Genomic DNA, 27,363 nt, shown 5'->3' on the forward strand with positions numbered 1-27,363 from the left:
TGTGTGTTTAATTTCAATTTTATTAATGATAGAGCAGGTAAATAGTGACGTCGTGATCATCAAAACGCTTAAATATCACGATGACGCTTTAAACAGGCAACAGTTCATTCTGTGGCCCGGTCAACAGTTCACTGTTTCATGATCACGCCAAAACATAAAATAAACAGTGAAAAGTTCAAAATGCCTAATTATAATTTATATAGTAGGTTAGGTAATAAAACTTATTGTTTCTGTGTCATGTATGAATATCTATAAGATTTAGGGCTCAGGAAGTTAAGAATGGTTAATAAACGAATGGAGAAAATTCATACTAATTGAATATATATGAAAGTATGCTATATTGGAATGATGGAATTCGAACATTGTCAATTATGGATAAATACAACTAAGGTTATCAACACAGGTGTCAGTATACTGAAAATATTCTGCCATGAAACAGGACGGGATATTTTGGAATTATACTCAACGTACATGTGTACATAGTGTTCAATGAAATATGTTCGATGATCTATTAGGTTCAATGTTTAAAAATGTCGGTGACAGGAAAGCCCTGGATGTTAAGTCGCCCTGCCTTCGGCATCGGGTGAAATAACATTCCAGGCTTTTCCTGTCACTTTGGGGCAAATAATCTGTTATGCTGCCCTCGAATTCATGTAATATATGTAACTATAATGTATGTTTTTTTTTTTGTTTTTTTGGCTTATTTAATTGTTTTATGAAGGGTTGATATGGGGTTGGTTGGGGCTGGTTTTTTGTTGTTCATATTGAATTAAATATACAAAATAATTAATCTAAATATTTGCAATATTTACGTTAAAAGAAAATAAAACGTGCAGATTAAATGACGCAAATTGTATTTTAAAGTTAATTAATGCTTTTTCCATACACAAGACTATCGGAACTTCTTCATAAAACTGAAATATAATAAAATTGCTTATTTCTTGTTCTTGATTAACTTTTACATAAAGAATTCATATCTCTAAAATTCTTTTTGGAAACGGATCGGGTTTTTAAAAAGTTCTGCATAGCTTTAATGGATCTTAACCTTACATTATATTTAAATGTACAGAATGGGAATCAAATACATAATTTCGCGGGCTTTATTGTACTTATTCCAAGTCCAAAAGTTTTACTATAGTAAGTAAAAGTTCAGGGGATCACTTAATATAAGAATATCAGGTCTTCAATTTCAAATAAACCATTAGGGTCAGCAGCTTTTCTAAAACCATTTTTATTTATCTGATCATTTTATTTTGTAAAATTGAAAAAAAAAATCAAGCTTGAAAAAATTCACTGACATTTAATTCATGCATCGTGAATTTTCCTCAGACCCTGACTGTTTTGTGTTTACAACTATGAAATTCGTTCATCGATCGCGCATTGACCTATTTAACATTCGGGAGGTCAACATTAGAAATACCGCTTTTTGATTTTTAGTAGAGTCCTAAATTTCTTCAAAACGATGCAATGTCATCGATTTACTGAGTTTAATATGAAGTGTAGTAATTAATAGTTACTAGATATATCCTTGATAACTATGTAACAAAAGAATTTTTTAGAAGTTTAATTGACAATGAAAATGATGAAATGATCTCTCAGTACTTTTATGTGTGGAATTGAAAGCACCAATGACCTTATTTGTTGTTTAACGTCACATTCGAGACTTTAAAAAAATATGGAAGCGCCACCATTTGCCGATGGAGATCTGCAATTTTTTACTCGGTACTCAGGTGCATAAAGCAGTCCCTTATCTTTTTTTCGCGCCAAAACCTACTGCGACACGGGACCTGCAATCCTCGCAAGCCAGGGACCCTGAGTCAACATGTTGCCGTTTGACCCCTGGTAAATTTCATTCAATATCTGTTGGCTGACTGTAGCGACTTCTTTTTGGAAAAATTGCAAAACTTGATTAATTTTCATATCTTTAAATTAATCATATAAAGCCATTTTATGAAAAACAACTTGTTACACGTGTATTTCAGCTGTCAGCTGAATCCTTATCTTACTATTTTTTTAAAACTTTAATTTGATTGATGCCTCTCAATAAGTGAATCAAGCCCCCAGATATTGAATGAAATATAACAGGGGTCAGACAGCAACGTGTTGATTCAGGACCCCTGGCTTGCGAGGATGGGGATACCCGTTCATACAGTCTCATGTGCAGAATCGGTCTCCACGTCCCCAGTAGGATTCGAACCCATGGCGCAATGGTTGACTCCTTTATATCGACTCTAGAGCAGAAACAATAACCATTACGCCACGCTGGCGATATACCAATTACTGAATAAAATTAAGATGCTTATTCATATAATAAAGGAAAAAATAACTTACATCTCGAGTCATTTCTATACCAAAACTTGACTGATTGGATATTGTAGATCTTCCTAAGGTCAATCCTAAGCCAGGCCTCTGTGTGTCCGACAGCTGTATGCATGCAGTATGTATAATTATTTTGTCTGAAGTCTCCATCCACTGTCTTGTTTGGATATCCATCATAATCAACAGAACTACTGCTTGCCATGGTGTATCCGGGTCTTACAAGCTGATCTTGATGAATTTTTATAAATAAAATACTTTCTCGTTTAAGTACAATTGATTACACCGTAAAATAAACGTGTATCTTTTGCATCCTTCAATGATAAATCATGGTGACAATTTTACAGTGCATTATGAGATATCTTTTAAAGGCTGAAATCAATAATTTCAATTATTTGGTAATTGATTTTAATATTTTTCTGAACCAAACATTTTCAACATGTGATTTTTACATATTTTAACGTGGACCGGTAACAAACTATATTTGATTTTACGTTACTACTATACACACTTTATATACAAAAAGAGGTGGATACAGTCTTGATATATACAGAGTCAAGCTCCAACATATTTGCTTTCTCATAGAAAATACAACGCAGTCATTAAAATAATAGCTGGAATCATGCTACGTTAAACATTTGATAATAAAATTGGCAACTTATTTATTTATATAGGGTTTAAGATTTGTTTGACTAACTACTCGATATTCACTCGTGCGCGAGTCGATGTACATTAAGTCAAACGTTTATGTCTTTCTGGAGCTGGAGAACGCAACTTGTAGATCCAGTCTTCATACAAACCATCATTTTTCTATATTTGAAATTAAAACGTACAGCTTTTCTGATTTATATAAATAATTGTTTTTTTAATGGCATATTCAAGTAATATTAACAGCCTGTCTCCGAGAAAAGCATGCAAATTAGTCCGAAAGCAGGTTTCTCCGTTTGCCTTCAATCTTTATGAGCTAAATCTACTATGCATAAAATGAAATCAGACAAATTTTTACTGAGCTAATCAAACCCACATACGTTTTATGGCCTGTTACTAAAATTAGCTCTTATGCAAGAAAATTTGAGGTATTTTTTTTAACAATGTAGACATATTTGAAGAGAGAAAAAAATTGCAGCTTTAAAAATTATTCAAATATTCTGTTTGTAGTAAAAGAATAAAGGTTAGTTCTTTTTAAATACATAGTCAGAGTGATTGACATTCATTTTGTTTTAGTGCAAATAGGTCATGAAATTGGCAATGTTCCAAACTTTGGGGAAAGTGACAATTTTTAGTGGAATTGAAACTATTCTAGTTAAAAGGGGGGATGTTTTAACCCAGTAAATTATAATGCTTATTGTTAAGAATACCTATGTTAACAAAATATGAAAAAATTACCCTTGGCCAATGTACACTTTAGAAAATATTGAAAGTCAAAGTTTGTGTAATTTTCACATAAATAATTTTAAGGATACAGTTAGCGCTACTCAAAAAATAGCTCAAAACATGTCCAAAACGAAAAAAAAGTTATTTTCTAGAGTTCTTCCTAACTGTATTACAGAATTTATACAAACATAGCTCTCAATTTCATACTTAATGACTTTAAATTTTAAAAAATACATGGAAAAAGAGGCCGGGGGGGGGGGAGGGACTGGCTATGAATTCTTTATAAACCTCTAAATGGATAAACATAAGTATAAACCTTTATTATTCAATTATAGCCTTTTGATGAGGTCAATCCCTTGATATATAAACCTTAAAGAAAGCATATCGACCGAGCACGAAGTGCGAGGTCAATATGCTTTCTCTAAGGTATATATATCGAGGGATTATATGGAATCATAAGGCTACAATTGTTTTATTATTTTTTATTAGTTAATAAGAAATGTCTTAAAATCCTTCTTTATAATACCCAGTAACTTCTCATACAAAGCATTGTTACATGTATGTCATTGTATTATGACATCACAGTAATGAAAACCAGCTGCAGTATCTGTTTTTAGAAACATCCAGTCTATAAAGACTATTGTGACGTCAGCACTATTGTTGTTTCCTGAAGAATGTTTTCAAATTTAGAAACAGCAGATTTATAAATTTTTAAAATAGAAACATCCAGCCTGAAACACTTTTTATACTTGATCATGTGATCCATGCAGTTTGAGCCAATCAAATAGTTGGAACAGTAAAAAAAATAATAACACTTTTTATACTTGATCATCTGATCCAGTTAGAGCCAATCAGATAGTTGGAACAATAAAGAAAATAATAATTACTTTTAATGCATGTATACATACATTGTACTTGGTCAATATTTACACAAGTGAACCAAGTGAACACATTATTCATCATACTAGTCATTTGATCAACATATTCATTTGAGTGTTAAAGTACAAACAATTTCTGCAAATTTTCAACATCATCTATAATACAAACATATAGATATTTCAGACAAGTTTTTTTTACTGGGGGAAGGTGAAATGACTTGAAAATTTTTTTTGATGAATGTGACACAATACGTCCTCCTTTTTTGGAGCTACTTAGCTATTTATTTTCTTTATAAAATTTCATCATTTGCACTCATTACTTTCTTCTTCTGCCATAAAACACAATCAGGACAATTTACTGCTCTCTAACAATCTTCACGTATCATAGACAAGTAATTGTTCACTTTCTGGGAGAATCATTTTCTGGATTTTGAAGCCAAACCAATTCATTTTCCTGTTGGCTCTTATTGAACTCCACCAATGCCTGTTCCTGATAGGAATTTGTATCAGTAAATTGTGAAACTCTCTAATGCTTTGAGCATTTTAGTAGGATACAAATTTGCTGTGATGTTCTTACTTGATCTTGAATTTGTAAAATAAGTGAGATTTACAACTGCCAAATATTTTTCAAATCTCAAAATTGAAAATTCTTTTTGGTCTGATGAGTATTAACAGGAGTTATACATGTATTGATGATTACTACTCTCTTTGCTTGCTGCAGTGTTTCGACAACTTTCACATCTGGTATCATCTTTCACTTGATCAGTCAGATCATGGTTTTATTGAAATGGCTTTTCAGTTCTGCTCCATTTTTCCTGCTTTCTTGGAGAAAACTGCATAACCTATGAAACAAAATGTACCATGAAATGAAAAGAAATATGTCCCCCTTCTTTGTGTATATTTCAGTAAAATATGATGACAGAAAGAATAATTTTTTGTACATGCATAAGTAACTGCTAAATGGAGGAAAATGAAAGTTTGATCTTTGGAAAGGTCTAAGTAAGAAAATAATAACAAAATGATTGCTGTCATCAACACTGATTTTAAGAATATAAAGTTTATAATTAAAACAAGAGGCCCATGGACCATTTCACTCACCTGAGCACCGTGGCTAGCATAAAAGCAGAAATTAGTTTATTATTGAAAAGTTTAAACCCAAAAGTAGTCCCAATCATTCCTAAAAGGCGAGAAGGTATGATTTGCACAAACTTGAATCAACACTACCCGAGAATGCTTCCACATAAAAACATGTATATATTTTCATTAATTCCTTTCACCCAAGGATGCTTTGTGGGAAGTTTGGTTGAAATTGGCCTAGCAGTTCTTGAGAAGAAGTCAAAAATGTGAAAAGTTTACAGACAGATAGATGGACAGACAGACAGTAGACGGACAGACAGACAAACGGCGGACAAAATGTGATCAGGAAAGCTCACTTGAGCTAAAAACCTCTCCTATACATTTCTATGTAAAACTTTGGTTGGCCATTGTGGCCCCGTCCTAGGGTAAATCATTCACATTTACATTAACATGAATAGCTCTATTAAAGAGCATTTGACTATTATAATAATTGTTTTTTTTTTTCATATATGAGACTTCTAAACAATTCTTACCATTTACATCTGGATCAGGACACTTGTCTTTTAATGTATTGGGGTCCAAAAAAATCTTCTGCATGTTGACAAATGTTGCTACAAGAAGTGAAAGTTAATAGTAAATTATTTATAACTTTACCCAGGTTTGTCATACAATTTGAATAATTTGGACCTCTCCAACATATGGTATACTAATTAAATATCATATTGTGCATGTTTAAATGTTCTGTATATAAACTTTCTGTTTAATATGAGTTCATATTATCATGACCCATTACCTTTCTAAAATATCAGTTTTGCAAAAATGTGTATTTATTTTGAATACATTAATTGTTAAAGTAAATATGATAGAAAAATATGTGTGATAGTATTTGGATAAAAAACCTTTCCTTCTTTGAATACCTGGTACTTTTATATATACTCTTTCGTTAAGACTTATTTTGAGTAGCAAACTATTCCACTACTTGCACAATAGTCAATACCACGATTCAAAAGCATAAATTACATGTATGCGAATCAAAGCATATGTGCAGTTGAATGTTGAATATTTTTTAATCAGAGAAGTTACAATTTTTACTCCATCATGATCTCTTAACAACTGTTTGAACTTTCTTAATTTCTTTACAAAAGTATACATGTATGACATATCAAACAATAAACACGACTGTTCCTAGTTAGAACATTTTCATTCATTATTTAAATTTCTATTACAATTTCTATATAGATCACTGTAGGTACTGAAATAGGAGCTGCAACTTGGATGTCAGATTTTTTTTTATTGCAGAATTATTTCAAGAACAGAGATTTTTTTTATAATCTTCTGTTGTTCATATTTGCCGCATTGCAACGAAAGAACTTTTTATAACCTATGATTGAAGCAAGATTGCATTATCCTTGTCCTCTACAATATTGATTTCTTAAAAATTCTATATTTGCCTGTACAGAAGTCTTTCTTCTAAAACACTTTAATACTTCATTTTAGTCTTACTGAGCATACAGGTTTTAATTTAAATACAAATCTAACATTATAACACATTATATAATTTTTATGGCAAAATAAAATTCTTTAAAATGCAGCTCATATTGCTTGAAGTAGAGGTCAGATATTTGGCCTACCTGTCAGCATGGTCAGATCCTTCAGTTTCTCGTCAACCTCAAGGTAGCAGAAGTTTGTTATTCTTCTTCGCCATTGTTACCATTGTACCCCCCCCCCCCCCACGTTATCCGTATGTCTTGGATAGATTCATAACTTTAAATATACCACCGTGTACATGGTCAACATGGTCAGGAGAAAAAATCCACATTTCACAATCAATCCTCCAGTCGGTCCATAACTTTTCCCCATACAACCTGATATTATAGCATCTCGGTCGGAGCTTTAACGAAGCGCAAACAGTGTGGTGGATCCTTGATACTGTCATACAAATAAAATACATACACGGCACGAAATGTATAAAAAATCTCCGAAGTTGCATTGTCCTCTTAGATCTTAGTGACCCTTTCACATTGGAATGTCATTTCCACCTTTTTCACATGAAGACTTCCACAACGGGAGATAACTCTTATGCACACTTACTCATTCTTGTCATCTTATTTTCTTTTATCATTTTTGGAGTGATTTTTACTTTTATCAACTTTTAAATTTTTACAGCCTTTCTAAATATAAATTCAGACTAAAATATTTTTATTGGTCATCAAATGAATCCATATTAATGGTATTTGATTAATTCTATGGTACAAAATGAGATCTTTGCTAACATGCTTAGGTCATCATTTTAACAATTTATAAAATATATCTGCACTAAATAGCCAAGGGTGAATTTTTTATATTTGATAGAACATAAATCAATTATTATAAAAAACTTTATTTGATCAAATTATTTTATCCCTCACCGCTGTACTACTGTACTAAATATCCATAACAATTGTGAATTTCCAAATTCGCTTAACATATGGCTTCAGTATAGACTGCAGATAGCTGTAATCATTATGGAAAATAGATATTTGTAATTTTTGACATATATGTATTTATGAAATAATAAAATACTGTATTTAAAATAATTATGCAGTGACTTTAGCAGGCCTCAAACTTTCCTATTTTTACCTTCTATATAATGCCAATTATTGCTAAATATAGAAATTGGGTTGTTACTAAAAATAGATGCATGTGACACACTTTTACAATTTATTTTTTATATCCTAATACAACCCAGATCTTAAAAATATATGACAAGATGAAAAGCTCTATACACCCTTTTGGACATTTTTTTCAGATTTTGCATGTTTTTCTCAGAGACAGGCTGTTAACTGATTAGTTAAGACTTTTTTCATGCCTTCAACTAATAAATAAATCAAAACGAACACCAAATTTAAACTGCTGAAACACCGCATATCTTATATTACAATATATTAAAACTGCCACTGTACCTTTGTCTTTTTGAATTGTTATCAATTAAAAAAAAAGAAGCGTCCAAAGGAGTACATGTTTCCCTGCTAATATATCATTCAGACGTAACACTAAGATGTGGATATTCATTTTTTAATATTTTTTCTAGTGTTATGGCACGAATCAAAATAAATATATTAACAAAATAGAATGAATGAAAGTTGTGATTATTTCATGTTTTTTCAACAATGTTCATGCTTAAGGAGACCAAGTCAAAATACCGGCAATGGGCATGTGATAACAGAACAATTTAAACTTTTTAAGATGAGGGAAGGTTGATAAAAATGACCAGAAAGGTATAAGTTACACAAATTCAACAAATTTTGGTCTGATGAAAAGAGAAAAAAGTTTACTATATATATAAAATGTTTCTTTTCAACATATAATTATTATTATTAAAAAAATAGATTTAGAAGATAGTTATCATACCTACCATAACATGAAACACGGTAAAAATTATTGATCCATGTAAAAAGTATTAGTAGAATACACACATTGAATCCCATCGTGATCAAAACCAAATGCACTGTGAAAAAGGAAGTTATCTGACATTAATATTTTCTAGAAAATCCTTTTAAAAAAATAAAATATTCCTTCCTTTCCTTGTTCTTATAAACACCGACAATTTACATGTATGACACTGTACTTCCCCACTGAACAATATTTTTCAAAGATGTATTTTATTCATGAACTACGTCAACTAACACTCCATAATACTTTTTCTACCTTTAAAATTATTTAATTCTTTTACATTTTAAGGTTTGGGGTGGGATAGGGTATTAGAAACAGGATCTGTATATTTATTACAAAATATCGAAGAAAAGACAACCAAGAAAACACTCACGTTTTATAAAATTCATTGAAATCTGCTGCTCTCAGGATTTCACGTTAATCGATTAGTTTTGAGAGTAAATGCTCTAAACACCCATAAGGCCTGAGTATGATGAAAACCACCAGAAAGTCAGGAACATATGATTTTGTGCAAATGAGCCTCTCGTGCTACGATCTCAGAATAATCAGATAACTAGTTGTAAAAAATAATTTTAATTCGGAACGAAAATTGAAAATTCTACTTTTATATTTCCCATGTGTAATAAGAAACAGATAAGAAGTCAAAATATGTAACTATCAGAATATCTTGCATACAATCAGTTTGATTTCAAATTAAAATATTAAAACTTTAAACATACTTGATAAACACAGACAATTTGGCATTGTAGATTGCAAGTTGAAAGCTGTGAAAAATATTCAAAAACAGTTCAATTTATTGCCATTTTAAAAATTTTACTCCAAATAATGAAACATGATAAAAATCCTGTCACTATAGATAAACTTTTTTTATCATTGAGTCACCAAGGGTTCAACAGTCAACTGGTGGCATATTTCACGTTCCGATTTTTCAAAAAATAACAGACATCTCCATATCGATAAAATATTCTGGAGAGGGACGTTAAACAGTATACAATCAATCAAAAAATAACAGTGTTAAAAATGTTCAAATAATATTTTCTTATTTTTATTTTGATTTCATTAATATAGTCCATGTAATTAAAATTGGAATTTAAACATGAAAAGGTACAAATGTAAAATCTTGATTTTATCGGAATCTTTATGTCTATTGTTAAGTTTTTTTCTTTTCTAGAATAAGAAACTCCTTTAAAGATATTTAACCTTCCCATACAAAAATGTGCAGTTCACCGTCATTTCGTCGTAAACTAGCAGTCAACTAATTGCCGATGTATTGCTGCATGCTTACTTTTTTTTATCAAAATTGTCTCATTAAATGTGATAATTTTGAAAATGTTTAAAGCTTGAAAGATGTTGCTTTTTACTATATGAAGAAAAGAAATTTAATTGAGCAAAGAGAGACGAAACAATTGTTCATGTCTACGACTTTTTGGGACAACTTTCGTATATTCAACAGATTAAGAAAAAAAGTAAAATTAACATTAAAATTCTTCTGCTAAATACATGTTACATAAAATGTTAATCTAACAAAAACCTAGATACATTCTACGATGAAGCAGTGCTGTCACAAAAAGGGAAACCCATTTACACTCAGAAAGAACGCACTTGAAATACTTAATAAAATGTAAAAAGTAGAAAAGATTTACATGTACTTGTTGAAGTATCATCTTAACAAACATGACTAAGAGCTGTTATATTTAGGAGTTTAGGTTTTGAAGAATTGCCAAACGCACATTTAAAGGCACTTTGTTTTTATATGTACTCTCTCTTTCTCTCTCTCTCTCTCTCTCTCTCTCTCTCTCTCTCTCTGCCTTGGATAATCCTTCATGATTCAGTTGACTTAAAGGTCTAACACAGTCAACGAATCGCAGATCCCTCAATTCCAATTACCTTTTAGTTGAAGGTGTAAGAAACTTTTACCCTATGCATATAAACTACCGTACTTATTTCCTTGTCAGAATGTAGAGCAATGGCGAATTATAGGGGATAATCAATATGTCAAAAAAATTTGCAAATCTAATAAAACTGTAACAAATGGAGACCATATATTGTTAAACGCATATATTCTTAGCGATTTACGCCTCAGTTATTAAATTTCAAAACTGACCTGTATCCCATCAGTAAAATTCAAACCAAAAACGTAATTTAACAGACATGGCAGACAAAATGTTTTTCAACTGTAAAGAATTAGGGTGAATTCACCATGCATCGGACACATACCTTGCTTCGGATAACTTTAGACAATAAATTCTCTTTCAACTTAAGAGTTCCGTGTATTTATTTGTTTCTGTCTAGAAGCTGAAGATTTAAATTTTTTATGATACCGATTGTTATTATCATGTTGTGATAAAAATACCCCGAGAATGGCCTTGAAGTTACGTCATATTTTACATCATCAAAGGGGAATAACCAGAAATTTATGATTTTGCGATTTTTAGAGTTATCGTTCTTAAAATTCGACTTAAACGGAACGAGTCAGACTTTGGTGAATAAAGTCAAAGATTAGTAATTTTACAAAAATTTTAAAGAAATTTCACTTCAAAGTTCGTGTAATTCTGTTTAGAGCTGGTTTTCACTAGTATGTTCATTTTACCGTACATCGGACACAAATTAACCATGCATCGGACACTTTCCGATGCAAAGGTAAGCACTACCATTTTCATACAGAACCCAGCTGATAACTGTTTTTTTTTTGCGGAAAAAAAAAATATATATTTTCATTCAAAATACAAGTTATCGATATATGACGTCTGGAATTTGACTCAATTTATTTCTACAAACCAGAGTATGATAAAGCATGAAAAAAGGGCGCGAATTACCGCATTATAATCATTTTAAAGCATTTCTAAGGCAAACTGAGGTCTCTTGAATCGTTCTACATTTGTGCAACGATATCGTCAATTAAATTTAAGTTGAGGGTTATTTCTTAGATAAAGGATAAAAATATATCCATATCAAGCATTTTAAAGCACTTTGATAAAGGTATGATATTTTTCCGGTCAAAATACCGTCTGTCCGATGCATGGTAAACAATGTCCGATCCATGGTGAATTTTGAGTTATCACTAAAAACTCGATTTTTGAGGCTATTTTCACAATAAAGGGCATATAATTGTGTCCCAAATTGATATTTTAATCAGAAACTAAATGTTAAACTCCATTTTGATAATTTTTCGTCGGTAGCGATATTGCTAGAACTTGTTGAAGTACAAGGGTATCCGATGCATGGTGAATTCACCCTAAACCTGATACTTATTCAGTTTTGCTATGGTCGGAGATTATTTCTGTATCTCTGTCCGTGTGTTCCTTGTCACGATCAGGAAATAACGGAAAAAATACAACATAAAGTTGGACTTGATAAAATAGTAATAAAATATCTGAAAGTAATGAACAAATGGTGTGTAACGTATGCTTATTTCTGCATAAAAAAACCATCAAACAAGATTAACAAATTGTTGAGCTATCTACGATGCAATCTTAATAGTTAAGGAGTGAGATGTAAATACAATATATGGTATGCCATTTAATATGTATAGTTTAGATCTGGAAAGTGCATTCAACCAGTCAGTTAAGAGTGTAGTTACTTTTTGTGATATTAAAGCAAATCCAGTGACTATTCCCGCTTAAAGACGATAATTTTTTAACCTAAGAATTGCTAACTGGATGCGATCTTTTAATGAAATTATGAGGTCACTATATGATAACAGGAGGACGACCCAATAAGAACGATAGACTTAGGGTATATCAATTCCAAATTGTCTAGTTATGTAGAGGATAACACAAAACAAGCTTTAAGGTGTGCGCAATTTTATAGTTCATTATAGCACTCACAGGTGGTGAAATATGTAAAGAAAGTATTTCTTTATAAAAATAATGAAAACAAATGCATAAGAAATAAAACCATAGAGCCGTTGCAAATAAAAATCATCATTTCTTAGAAAAAAAAAAATGTTTGTGTGTCTGTTTTGTTTTGTTAACTTGCAGCAAGGATGAGTTTAAATTAACTAGTGTATAAAAACAAATTTGTTCTCAGGAGGAATATCTTTATTTTTAATGAACTTCAATAAAGAGACTGGATTAAATAAAATAAATAAAAAACAGAATTTCATTAAGTTAACAGTTGATTAATATATTTCTCACTAATTATTTCATATACAACAAATAAAAAAAATAATTACAACATAATTTTCAATGCCTGTGCATGTAGATTACAAGTATAACATTCCATTTACAAAAAAAAAATATTAAAAGTCAGTGGGAGATGTTCCATTATATATCAAATCAATTTTGCGTCTTTTGTTGGCAAATAATTCTCTCATTAACTTAATCATTTCTCTCTGATTTGCCAGATGTTCGGAAAACGCGCATTTATCTCCAGAATATTCCGACTCACATAATCCTGAACAAGATCCGGTCATGTGATGACATGGTTTGTTTCCTTTACAATAACCACAGCGTTCTTTGCATTCTTTACTATACCAGCCATCATTACAAGCGGAAAATTAGGGCATAGATTTGAACATCATGTACATTCTAGGTATCAGAAATACTGCATTAATACAATTGCGCAGGGGATTGATAAATTACGCATTGCATATGCTGTACACAATGATGTTGACATACCTATTGATAATCTGCAATCGCTTTCATTATTTCTTCGTGTCAAAAAATAAAAATGAGTGTTTTCACAAACATGTTTAAGAAATTCCTTTCCATAAGATACAGGAAAGGATATTAATATTACATGCATGTACGTTTTTTTTGCATCTCCCCCAAGATTCAAAGGCTGATATAAAACAGGACAGTGTAACATAGCTACATGTATTCGTATAATAATTCCATTTAATATAATTTAATGTCATACACTGGAGCATATGAACAAATGGTCTGTTATATGGAAATTTATGTCAAAAAACGTTCTTTTACCTTTCAACCTCTTTCAAATCTTATTTTGCAAGCCACAATAAGTAGCAAGTATGCAAAACGTATGAAGCGTGGACTAATTGTGTTGACTCGTCTAGAGACTCACATTTCGCCTCTTGTTATTTCGTTTTGCTTATCAGCGTCTTTCTCGAGTGTAGAAAATAATGCGAATCTAGGAAATAGATATTGATCTAAACAACATCAGTAAAAATTACGATAGAATCCATGTATTTGCCAAAAAAAAAATCCAGAAGATCTGCGTTAGATGTATTCTGCAAATTTATTTGAAAAAGGCATGGTTCACAGAACTTGTTATTTCTTCAACTTTATGTTTACAATGATTTTTATGTAATATCAAATACCCCCTATTTTAGGGCATTTTTGTATGATTATTAACCTGTAGATATGGTACATGTATTCGCCAGACGTTTTTTCGTATTATTTTGACTTTGGTTTATAGATATTTTTGTTTTGTCGATAATTATCGTTGAATAATGCACTGCAAATGGCAACGTCTCCGATTACCGCACATGTCCATGTGGGGACAGAAGAATGTGCCCGAAATAAATTAAAGTTCTTAACGTATCTAGCGTGGCGTCAGCTCTAGAGTCACGTAAGGAGTTGATCTCTGTGTCGCCGTTTTGAATCACACTACTAGAAATGTTCGCTGCGGGACGTGTAGACCGGTCCTTCGGATGAGACTGTATAACCTGAGGTCATGTGCCGATGTAGTTGCTGGCACGAAAAAGATCCCTAACAGCTAAATGACCCAAATTTCTAGTAATTTCCATTTTTTACCAAAATACCAAGCATAAAGCTAATTTTACCCTATGACGTACAGTGTATCAAGCATTTATAGACCCTAAACTGATTTTACTCTATGGGATATCAACCATTTGTAGACCCTCGAGACAACTTCCCGTTTTATTTGTTGCTAATTCCTTACTGTTAAAATAAATTAGATCATATAACTTGATTGCATCTTCTTTTAAGAGTATGTTTCCATCCTGGTTCACAAAGACCGGAAGTACAAGATCCTGTAACGTGATGACAAGTAGCTTTGTTCAGACAATGTCCACAAGTACAAGTGCAATTCCTTCCTTACAAACCTTTTTTTGCAAGTAGATTAGATCTACTCTAACATATGCCAGAGCTTTTGAAAAAAAAACATGTAGTACTCAGCCCGTGATATTAAAGAAAACGTGTCCTTAATTCAAACCTTTCAATTAATGATTTAGATGACAATCTATTGATTAGATTCTGAAATTGAATGTACATGTAGTTACATGGTAAATAACATTCATGTTATCGTATGAAATACATAAAAAGTCATACACGTTTCAATATATAGTCTTATGATTGACGCTGTCCTTCCAGTAACAATTCCATCGGATTAGAAAATATTTAGCATTTTTTATGTGAAAATTTTATCCTTTATATTAAGAGTTTTCTTTTTTTAAATCATAACTAGACTAATGCATAAACGCGGGACTTAATCATTTGTTTAACTTTAATTGCCTTAAATCAGAACAGTGTTTTTACTTTCATTGCAGTAGAGATTCGTCCATCCATCTTTACAACCTCCGTGGCAGCACCCATCAACCTTGTTGCACGATACTCCCTCTGCACAGTGTCCACAATTGTGACTACAGTTTAACCTGTAGGTTCCAGCATCGCATTCTAAAGTCAAAAATGTACACTGATTTAAAGAACAGTACGTGTCAAACTAACGTATGAGAGTTATAGAAATGTTTGTTTAAAAATAATTACATCAATACCTTCATTGCATCTTTGATCAATTGTATGTTTCCATCCTGGTTCAAAGTGTCCCGAGGGACAAGAACCATTTACCTGATCACATACTGCTTGTTTAATACAGTGTCCACAGGCATAACTGCAATTTCCTCCGTAGAAACCTTTTCTGCATTCTAAAAATATTGTTCTTTTTATTTTTGTCACAAATGCATGCATCGGCCATACTGAATAACAAGGCCCCAAGACCATAAACTGAGAAAAGACTTGAGACAAAATTTCGGTTTTGAACATCTTGGGTTTTATTAATTTTATGTACTTCAATATTTGAAAGTTCCCCAATTTAAAGATATGATGAAAATTTTGATGAAGATTATTTCAAAAGTTTTATTGATTCGAAATTTTGAGTTATGTCTATTCGCAGTTTATGGTCGTGGGGCCAGTTTTCACATTACAACGCATATAATGATTATACTTTATTCTAGGACGGCATTCATATCAAGTGATAATTAGTTTGATTTTCAGCTTAATAATACTATATTTATACAATGTCTGAGATATAAAAAAAATATATCTTGCCACGCAGCACAGTTAAGATAAGAAATGGAGATATCGGCGATTTTTTTTAAAAATGCATACTTTATAAGGATGGGCGATTCTTTTTAGGACTTCAATGATATAATAAAAATATAATATGGTTTAAATTTACATGTTGGGGACATTTAGATTTTTTATTTAGACTTGTCACGTGATATCGACGTCACACGAAGTTAGCAATTATACTTGCAGTTTAGAGGTCATATATAAATTCCAATATTGCAAGGGCATAACCAAGTTAAAAATCTTAGTTTAATTTATAATCCTTTTCAACACTATATGTAGTTTGTGAAAAGTGCTGCGAACCTATATAGATTCTCTTTTTTAATTGCTAAAATTTAATTTGTTGGACTGCAGGTTGCATATTTTGCTGGTCAATTACATTAAATATAGCTATAAATAATTTATTTGCAAGATTTCTTGAGGTTCGCAGCACTTTTTTAATATATCTTAATGCATCTAGAGTTTATGTGTAAAAACCTGTCAAGATACATTGAGGGTATGCCCTTGCAATAAATCAATTTATAAGGGCCCTTCCATTACTTTTTCAACGAATCCGCATACAAACACACGACAGTATCACTTGTAAGGAGAATGTACGGAAAGTTTATAAATAAAATACTAAAATAGACATCGCATCCAAATTAACGGGATTATATTTAATTGCAAATAATGTTTTATTTGAGAACAAAAGACATTTTTCATTGTACAAAATGAGACTTGATCAGCCTCCCACTGTTTACAAACTGCGTCATTTTTGCGAGATGACGTCACATTGACAAGTGCATTGCGATCGATGCATCGTTCATATACTGTTGTGTTGGATTTAACAAACGACAAAATTGCATGTAATAGTAAGTTTGTATGTAGTATTCGGCTATATACCTGTTTGAAATAGCAAATGATTTCATTTTGTGGTATTTTGAAGACCTTATATTTTGTGTGACGTCATAGTAAACATTTCCCGTACAAATTAGGCCCTGCCCCCTTACTTTAACCTTAACTGTGCTGCGCAGGTTTGAGGAAATACCTTTACAGAATGGAGGAGGGAGACTATAACTTTTACACCCCCATTCATCACACTCCCCGTTAATGTTACAATCATTCTTACACTCGTCACATGAAATACAACTTCCATTATTGTCCTGGTATGAACAACCTGTTGTATTACCTAAAAATAGTATGTTTACTTTATATTTTCAATTTAATTGTTTACGTAGTACTATTGGAAATAATCAATCAATTAGCTGAAAACAAAATACATCCTTTTTGAGAGCCAAACAGTAATTTTTTCTTAACGATTTACAAATTTTGTATGTATATATTTTTTACAGTAATTTACAATTTTTTTTTTTTGAATTTAAGAAAATTCTTATCGGATATATCCCGATTCCAAATAAAGAATATATCTTTAATAAACATGTGAAACTGGAAACTTTGTCTGACCAAGCTAGAAGTTACAATTTCAACGCATTCTCAAAGGAAATATTGAATTCTACACTTTTTAAAGTTTATATATTTTTTTAAAATCTTATGTAGCGTAACCATTTCTGTGATGAATTTACTCACCCTTTGTATTGCTAATGAAAACAAATGTGTTCATGAACTTTCTATCTTTGAAAATTTTTTAATACATGTACATACATGTACGGATTTTCTCTCTATTTCTGTAAACAAACTTTTATTTGCGTGCAAGAAATATTCACAGATTCCGCAATCTTCTTTTAATCGGAAATTGTTATCACCAGGAAGCAATTATTTACCGGGGTTTCAATCAAAATTAAAAAAATGATGTTGATATATACTAAGTAAATTTAGTCATTACAGAATAAGTAACGCACAATTACGATAAAAATAAAACTAGTAAAATTTATAAATACTTGTTGTTTATGCATAATGTTAGAATACATAAGTGATATGATATTTAAGGACTTTGCTCAAAATCATCTGGCGGGATTGTAAATAAAATACTACTTTTCGCCACTTAGAAAAATATCAATCTTTCTTTGACTCGCCTATAAGTCTGACACCGAGTTTTGCATCAAAATTAAACTCCCCAAAACCGACTTATAGGCGAGTATATAAGATAGCTAGTATTTATAGAAAATATGTTTTCACAGTCATGTTAATTAATCGTCTCGGAATGATTTCAAGCTAACGATTTGCAAATAAAATATTTCCCGAATAATAGTTTGATCGTTTTCAGTAAAGAAAGACCTTCATGTACCGTTGTAAAATGGAAGACATACCGTAAATCTCCAGCTCACAGATCTCAAGAATAGCACCCCCATCAATATTCTTATTTGCGTATATCTTTACATATTGAGCTGTATGAAAACAATTCACTTCAAGCACTGTTTCAAGTGTAACATTTGCGGAATCTTGATAACAGGTGTCATTAACACTCCATTCTGAATTATTGGATACAAGTACTGAAAATCCGCTCAGTCTTTTAGTGTTGTACGCTCCACCTAAACATATCAGCATTAACACACTTAAATTAAATTGATAGTTTGAAAAAGGATGAATAACTGTTCAAATAGAAATAAATCCAATTAAACCTTTTTTATGTTATGATATTCTCATATCTAAAAGATTTACCTCATCATGACTTTTACGACTTTCTGTCAGCTTTTAAACTGATCATATAACTGGATTTATTTCCAGAAGAACAGGAAACGTTATTTATGAACCATCTATTCAATTCATTCTTTGCGTGTATAATTGCATTTCTCTAGTTCGAGTCAATCGATAAAAAAAAAACAACTAACGGTCATTCCTGTACCTAATTCGAAAACTTTTCAAATTGAAGATGATACCAAGATCAATATTTAACCAGGCCCCCGACTCTATCAAATTCATTCTATTTTTGTATAATTGCATTTCTCTACCTCAGGTTAATTGTAAAAAAAAACCCACGGTCATTCCTATACCAAATTCGAACACTTTTCAAATTGAAGACTCTACCGAGGTCAATATTTAACCAGGCCTCTGACTGTCCTGGGGCGGTTTGCATACAGGCAACATAACTCTGACTGAAGTTCCTATCGATGGTTTTGTTTGCATCTCCGGAGTAAGATCCCCATACATACAAAGAGCTGCTTTCAACTTTCGTTTTGTTAGTAATAAGTAACGAAGGCTTATCTTTAGAGAAGAAAATGATATAAGAGTACATTAAACTTCATGCACCTTTGATAGATACAACACACATAATCGAATTCTATTGAATGAAATCTATAATGTGTATCTTTCATCTGTTTGTCATGCAACTTAATTAATGATAATAATAAAATCGTAAATGTTCAATTAGATCGTCATTTAGTAGCATAGTGCTTAGATAATTTGTTGTTTTTTTGGCTAATGTGTAATGTTTAAAATGTGAATCATGACATTCTGTGATATTTTTACCTGAATAAAATGAAATGAAATATGTGGAGATAACAAACATTATTTTTTTAAATCAAAGGTCCATTGAACGTTATGTAAAGTCATGTTTTTTGCAATTAGTTGAGTGTGACGTTGAAAATTTCACCTGCAGAAAACTGAGGCGCAGCCGAAGTCGACAATTGTTTTTGAGGGATAAAAATTTCAAGAATGCACTCAGGTGCATGCAATATTTATAAAATTATACAAAATGTTTCCTACAAATTTATATTTCATTGATTCTTGCACATTTAAATTTTTGCAGTCAACATTTTTTGGAATATAAACCGTCGTCAAGCAATGATTACTGTTGCTACGCTGGAGGGGTATGGTTTAATTATTAAACGGGTACAAATGTAACAGTGATTTTTTCTTTTTTTTAAATTATTCTCAACTAATCAGTTTCCTCTAATTTACATGAAATAATAATATCAAAAAATAGAAACGGGGCAAACACAAACCTTCAAAGCATCAGAATTGGGATAAGGTGCCAACTAGTCAGTATAACAGATATAGCAGATATTCTGTTATCAGAATATATGAGTACAGTATTGATTTTTCCGCATCGAAGTGTAAAATCGAAGTGTAAAATTAGAAATTCCGTCTGTCAACGGCAAAAATGTTTGCTGGAGAAAGACTCATTGACGGCTGTTGTTTTCTTCTTGACAAATTTATCTTGAAACTAAGAGACAAAATTTTCTCTTACATTTAAATAAAGTACATAATTATATTTTATGAAACTGTAATATTTTTTGACATGTTTAATTTTTCAAAGTATAGCTTTAAAAGTAACTTTACCGTGACACGAAGCAAATAATATAACATTCATCCAAATGTAGATTAGTAATGGATAACACAGATGAATTTCCATATTTGATTTCTGGAAAATGCTACAGTCAAAGAAAAGATGAATCACTAAAAACTTTGTAAAATGCTTTATAATACGCTCCTAACAAGTAGATACGTACATATTTTTTTTAATTTCCGTATCTTATCTTGAACTACTAATGCAAAATAGGAGAATTTAGATCCCTTTTTCAGCACCAGCTTTAAATTACAGAAACCTTGTCTTTTCCATTTTGCAAACCTTTGAGAATTTTTCAATTTCTTAAAGTAAACGATATATTGACAATATGCTGCTCGTTTTATCTTTTATCTGAAGCTCAACAGGATATATCATATTGACATAAGAATGGAAATAACCTTTGTTAATTGACAATACGTCGTCGATATATCTAAATGTCTATTTGAAGGCCACAGCAAGTGCGTTTTTCTTTTTAGTAAAAGACCATTTGGACCATTCTGAATGTGTGAATTAAAGAGAATATTGATCTTTTGAAGTTTCTATTTTCACAACCCTGGCACAATGAACATGACTCATAATAACAACTTCTTTTTCTGTCTGCTTATATTCTTTTCCTATTCTATCTACCGGTCATGGTAGCCTAGTGGTAGAGCGTTCGCTTCGTGATCGGGAGGCCCGGGTTCGATTCTCGTTCGCGGCGCCACGTCATACCTAAGACGTAAACAAAGGTGGTGACTGTTCCTTCGCCAAGCGCTAGGCACTAGAAGTGAAAGTCACGGGTCTTTCGGATATGACCTTAAAAACGTAGGTCCCGTGTCACGGTAGGCGCTGGCACGATAAAGAACCCTCACTGCTCAATGGCCCTGAGTGCCGAGTATAGGACTAAATTTGAAGCCCTACACCGGCATACGGTGACGTCTCCATATGAGTGAAAAATTCACAAGAGGCGCGTTAAACAATATACAATCAATCAATCCTATTCTATCTCTTTCTGCTTTCTAACCAAATCTACTCGCGATGATAAAGGGTGTATATTGTCAATATAGGGCAAAATCGGCCTTTTAAGCAAATTTTTTTGAAAAGAATGAAATATGTCAGAAATTAAAATAATATCTACTAACTGCCAGGAGTTGAACGATACGAAAAAAAGATGTTTTTCAGTACTTCCGACAACAGAAGTGTAATATTCTACGCTTGAGTGATACACATTTTACTGATAAAATTGAAACAAAATATAAGAAATGAATGGGGTTATGAAGCTCGTTTTAGCTCATACACTTCAAAATCTAGAGGAATAGCCATTTTATTTAACAATAATTTTGATTTTTTAGTCCATGATCAAATCGTTGATGATTCTGGCAATTTTCTTGCATTGCACTTAATGGTTGAAAATAGGAAAATAAGTTTGATATGCATATATGGACCAAATAAAGATTCTCCAGAATTCTATGAGAATTTGTCAGAGTTAATTACCAAATTTGACAATGAAGTTATTATTGTTGGTGATTTTAATTTAGTATTAGACCCAAACAGAGATTATTTCAATTACTTACATATTGATTACCAAAAAGCCAGAAAGAAATTACTTGAACAAATGGATTGTCATAATTTAATAGATATTTATAGAGAGCTCCACCCAGAAGCATAAAGATTTACTTGGAGGAAACCAAACCTTCTGAAACAAGCACGCTTAGACTTTGCTCTTGTATCCAACTCATTGTTAATTGCTACACCAAATTGCGATATTCTTGGAAGTAATAGATCAGACCATTCACCAATTTTACTGACCCTTAAGTTCAATGATTTTCTACATGGGAAAGGTTTATGGAAATTTAATAATTCTCTTTTAAAAGACCCAAAGTATATTGAAATTATAAATAATGTTATTGATAATGTTAAAACACAATATGCATTGCTGGTTTACAATGAAGCCAGCATTAGGGACATATCCAATTCTGAAATACAATTTACCATAAATGAACAATTTTTTTAGAGGCACTCCTAATGGAGATAAGAGCAAAAACAATTTCATATGCAAGTTATATAAAAAAGGAAAAGGTAAAAAAGGAGAAAGACCTAATTGAGGAAATTACTGAACTGGAAAAAAATTATGACAAAAATTTTACTAGTATTGCTGAGAAGAAAAAAGCATTAGAATCAATAAGGCAACACAAGCTTATGGGGAATATGATAAAGTCAAGGGCAAAATGGACTAGTGAAGGGGAAAAAACAACAAATTATTTTTTCTTATCTTGAAAATAGACATTTTACAAATAAGATAATACTTAAAATTATTAAAAGTTAAAATAATGAGGAAATGGAAATAACAAAACAATCTGAAATTCTAGATGAAGTTGAAAAATTTTACAAATCATTATACTCGGTTCAAATATTAGAGGATGTTGATTTGAATCTTAAAGAATCCCTTGAAGAATAAAATGTCCCTAAATTAGATGAAACTTAACGTTTGCAGATGGAAGGTGTTATTTCATGTAGTGAAGCCTTATCAGTATTAAAGACAACGTCTAATAACAAAAGTCAAGGTAGTGATGGCTTCACAGCAGAATTTTTTAAAAGTATTCTGGAGAAATCTGGATCATTTTGTAGTACGCTCTTTCAATTATGGTTTTGAAATAGGTGAATTTTCTTCTACACGAAAGCAAGGAATAATTACTTGTATACCGAAAGAAGGAAAAAGTAAATTTCATCTCACCAATATCACTGCTTAACATTATTTATAAAATTGGAGAAGGATGTATATCAAACAGATTAAAACAAGTTTTAACCAAAATAGTTAGTTCAGATCAAACAGGTTTTATACCTGGGAGATACATCGGAGAGAATACACGTCTTGTATACGATCTGATGCAATACACAGAATTGCATGATATTCCTGGAACATGATAGATTTTGAGAAAGCCTTCGACTCTGTGTCATGGACTTTTTTTCAAGAGACATTGGAATTTTTTAACTTTGAACCAAGTTTTGTAAGTGGATAAAAATTTTCCAAAGTAATATAGTTTCTTGTGTGTCACAAGCAGGAATTTAATCCCACTTCTTCAAGTTAGGACGGGGCTGTAGACAGGGTGACCCAATTTCTCCTTATAGATTTCTCTTATGTGCTGAGATACTGACCATTAAAATAAGAAATAATGAGAATATCAAAGGAATTAAGATTAATGATACAGAGTATTTAATGTAACAATATGCAGATGACACAATGATAATTCTTGATGGCTCTGAAAAATCACTAAAGGCTGCAATGCTAGTATTAGAGGAATTTTATAAAATGTCAGGTCTCAAAATCAATCAATCAAAAACGCAAATTGTGTGGATTGGAAGTAAGATGTATTTTGAGGATAGACTCTGTCCTGATCTGAAATTTCAATGGACAACAAACTTTAAACTTTTAGGCATTTATGATGATGTTGACGTAGCAAAAATTACAAAAGTGAACTATGACAAGAAACTGGTTAAAATTAAGACCATCATAGAGCAATGGAAAAAGCGAAACTTAACTCCTATTGGAAGAATCACATTGATTAAACCACTACTTATATCATAACTTAATCATTTATTTATTACTTTACCAAACCCACCTGTAAGTGTTGTTAAAGATCTAAACAAATTGATCTTTAACTTTTTATGGAAATCAAATGTAGACAAAATAAAAAGAAAAGTAGTTACACAAAAGTATGCAGAGGAAGGATTAAAAATGGTTAATATTGTGTTCTACATAACAGCTCTAAAATCTACATGGATAAGAAAAATAATCTATAACAATAATTCAAAGTGGAAAAAATTATTGGAAAATAGTGCTGAGATTGATAAGCTTTTAAATACAGGATCAGAATATTTGTCACATTTACAAGAGAATGTGCAAAATAATTTCTGGAAAGATGTTTTGAAACCTTTCCAAGAAATTCAAGAGAAAATAGTGATAAGAAATTGGCAAGAATACGCCTGTCAACCTGTATGGCATAACAACAATTTCTAAATTGAAAATCAAGCAATATTCTACAAGTCTTGGTATGCAAAGGGAATAAAATATGTATATAATCTTTTAGATGAGAATAGTAACTTCCTATCATTAGACAATATTCAACACAATTGTGATTTGAAAATTAATCATTTAACTTATACAGGCATACGGCAAGCGATACTTGTGGATATAAAGAAGTATACCTTTTGCAGAAATGGATTTATTCATAAACCAGATATTCCATGTAATATCGAAGTCTTTGTATCAACCAAAAAGGGATCGAAGCCTATGTATGATATATTAAATAAATCGGTAATAAAACCTGTTGGTATGGGAAAATGGGCAAAATTTTTCACCTTGACAGATACAAACTGGAAAGAAATTTATTGTCTGCCTTTTTTAACAACGCAAAACAGTATATTACAATGGCTTCAATACAGAATTAATCGCTATATATTGACAACCAATAGTCTTATGTTTAAAATAGGTAAAACAGACTCTAACCTATGTACATTTTGTGAAGCAGAGGAAGAAACAATATTTCATCTCATCTTGCAATGTCCAGTTGTAAAACAATTTCTAGATAGTTTTGTCAGACATTGTCATCGAAAAGACATTGTATTAAATCTAGATGGTAAAACTTTTATATTTGGAGATATAAGTAAAACAATATCATCAAAATCATTAAATATTTTGCTTGTGCCAATGAAGCAATATATTTACAGAGTTCGTTGTCAATACCTCATCCTCTCTATCCATGATTTTCTGAATGAATTCAAAATTATTTACAAATCATTGAAATATACACCCAGAGAAAGTGTTAAAATAAATGAGTTTAACACCTTCTGGCAAAAATGGCACTCCATACTCTCAGACTAACATAAAAAAAACCTGTCTTAAAAATAGTTTTGCTTTCGATTCTATCTATCACCCACTTTCTTTTATAACATCATCATGATCATCTCTTTCTCTTTCTTTCTCTTGCAATTTCTCTCTCTAAAAAAAAATGAATGCTGCAATGAAATATTGTGTTCATCTTATATGTCTGTACTATATAGCATTGTGGAATTCAAATAAAAAATATGTATATAAAAAAAAATCACGACTTTCATTCATCCAATTTTTTTTTTACGATAAATCTGTTTTGATCAAAGTTCTAAACGTCAGTATATATTTTTTGGGTTTTGTCTTTTTCTTTACAAAATACTTTTACTCCATTATTAATCTGCTATTTCAACATGATAACATTATTATGGATTTTAAATGCAATTTTAGGTACAGTAATCTTTGGCTTATAGCATATATACATAATGTAATATATAACATTATACTTTTATAAGTGCCAAATCTTTAGTTCCATACAAATAATGTAACCACTATATTGACAAAGTGGGGGTACTTTTGATATTTTATTTGCAGCATTGAACAGAATAAGGGGCATTTCCTATTTCTTCATTGTTCAATCACTGCTGTAGATATTCTTTAAACTGTCATTTGAAAAGAATCTTTATATATAATATCACTTTTAGGCCTACCAACGTTTTGAGATATTCTTAAGATAAACACGGTGTGGATTGAATAGTTTGATTGATTGATTGTAAATTGTTTAACGTTCCGTTAGAAAATTGTTCACTCATATGGAGACGTCACCGTATGCCGGTGAAGGGCTTCATAATTTGACCTTTACTCGGCACCTAGGGCCATTGAGCAGTGAGGGATCTTTATCGTGCCAACGCCTGCCGCTGACACGGGGCCTCAGTTTTTAAGGTCTCATCCGAAGGACCCGCAACTTTCACTTCAAAATGCCGAGCGCATGGCGAAGGAACAGTTACTACCCTTTTTAACGACTAGGTCAGTCGCGGCCGAGATACGAACTCACGACCTCCCGATCACAGAGCGAGCCCTCTACCGACTGAGCTACCGTGAACGGTGGATTGAATGGAATTGAAGTTGCAAATCTTTTTTATAAATATCCATAGAATGAGTCTTTAAATCCAAACAAGTGTTTAAAATTTAGCACATAATGACATGCACAGATCTAGAGCAACTAAGTTAAAAAGGAAATTATTTATCTAAAATGCATTATTAATTCAAATATTTTTAATGGCAATGTTCAATCTTTTTAACGTACAATGAAACTTTGATTGATAACTTACTGTTTATCTAAAGTGCACCATGCTTTCTGCTGAGGATCTACACTACTAGTTTCAAAAATAATTCTGAGCCTATTTCAGTTTGTTAAGGAGATGTTAAATTTGTTGATATTTTGAGAATCCGATAATTTTACAATCAAATTTGTTTTGTGTGTTACAAAATATTATCAATAAAAAGGCCTTGGAATTCAGTTTCATAAAAGAGTGTAGATCGAGAAAAACAACATACATACATAATTTTTTTTTTCTAAAATTTATTCTTTTTATTTTTTTTTTTGTTTTATTAAATATGTATAGGGCCAGATACTGTATATTCATTGCATAAAACTGAAAAAAATTCAGCCAAGAAAAATAACGTTTCGGTAAATTAATTGATGTTTGCTCTCTCGGAATTCTTTGATGAAAATTTATTCTAAAGGTAAATGCTGCAGATCTTAATGCTCTATGAGACAGTACGATGAAAACCATAAAAAATTCAGGAAAATACGTTTTTATGCATATGGTCCTCCTATTTTACGATCTCAGGACTATAAGATAACCCGTTCTTAAAAAAAAACAACTAAATTCTGAATGCAAGTCGTATTGATTAATTAGATGAGTTTTTTTTAACAACACTTTTTTATATAAGTGGTAGATTCCTGTTTTCAGAGGTTGC

The 27,363-nt window shown here is 31.4% G+C and overlaps 1 protein-coding gene across 1 annotated transcript in view; it reads right to left on the reverse strand.

Annotated features, from left to right (window-relative positions):
* The window catches only part of LOC134251989 (uncharacterized), a 58,459-nt gene that overhangs the window by 13,954 nt on the left and 17,142 nt on the right, over positions 1 to 27,363 (reverse strand). Inside the window, exons 12-17 of the mRNA XM_062734392.1 lie at positions 19,265 to 19,489; positions 18,595 to 18,816; positions 17,338 to 17,516; positions 15,539 to 15,619; positions 9,040 to 9,151; positions 2,332 to 2,547 (exon numbers count right to left, since the gene is read on the reverse strand). Coding sequence (XP_062590376.1) covers positions 2,332 to 2,547; positions 9,040 to 9,151; positions 15,539 to 15,619; positions 17,338 to 17,516; positions 18,595 to 18,816; positions 19,265 to 19,489 — 1,035 coding nt within the window. The remainder of the gene's footprint in view (positions 1 to 2,331; positions 2,548 to 9,039; positions 9,152 to 15,538; positions 15,620 to 17,337; positions 17,517 to 18,594; positions 18,817 to 19,264; positions 19,490 to 27,363) is intronic.

Source organism: Saccostrea cucullata, unplaced genomic scaffold (genome assembly GCF_032062105.1).
Source record: "Saccostrea cucullata isolate Sc308-1 unplaced genomic scaffold, CSIRO_AGI_Scuc_v1 ctg6298, whole genome shotgun sequence".
NCBI lineage: Eukaryota > Metazoa > Mollusca > Bivalvia > Ostreida > Ostreidae > Saccostrea > Saccostrea cuccullata.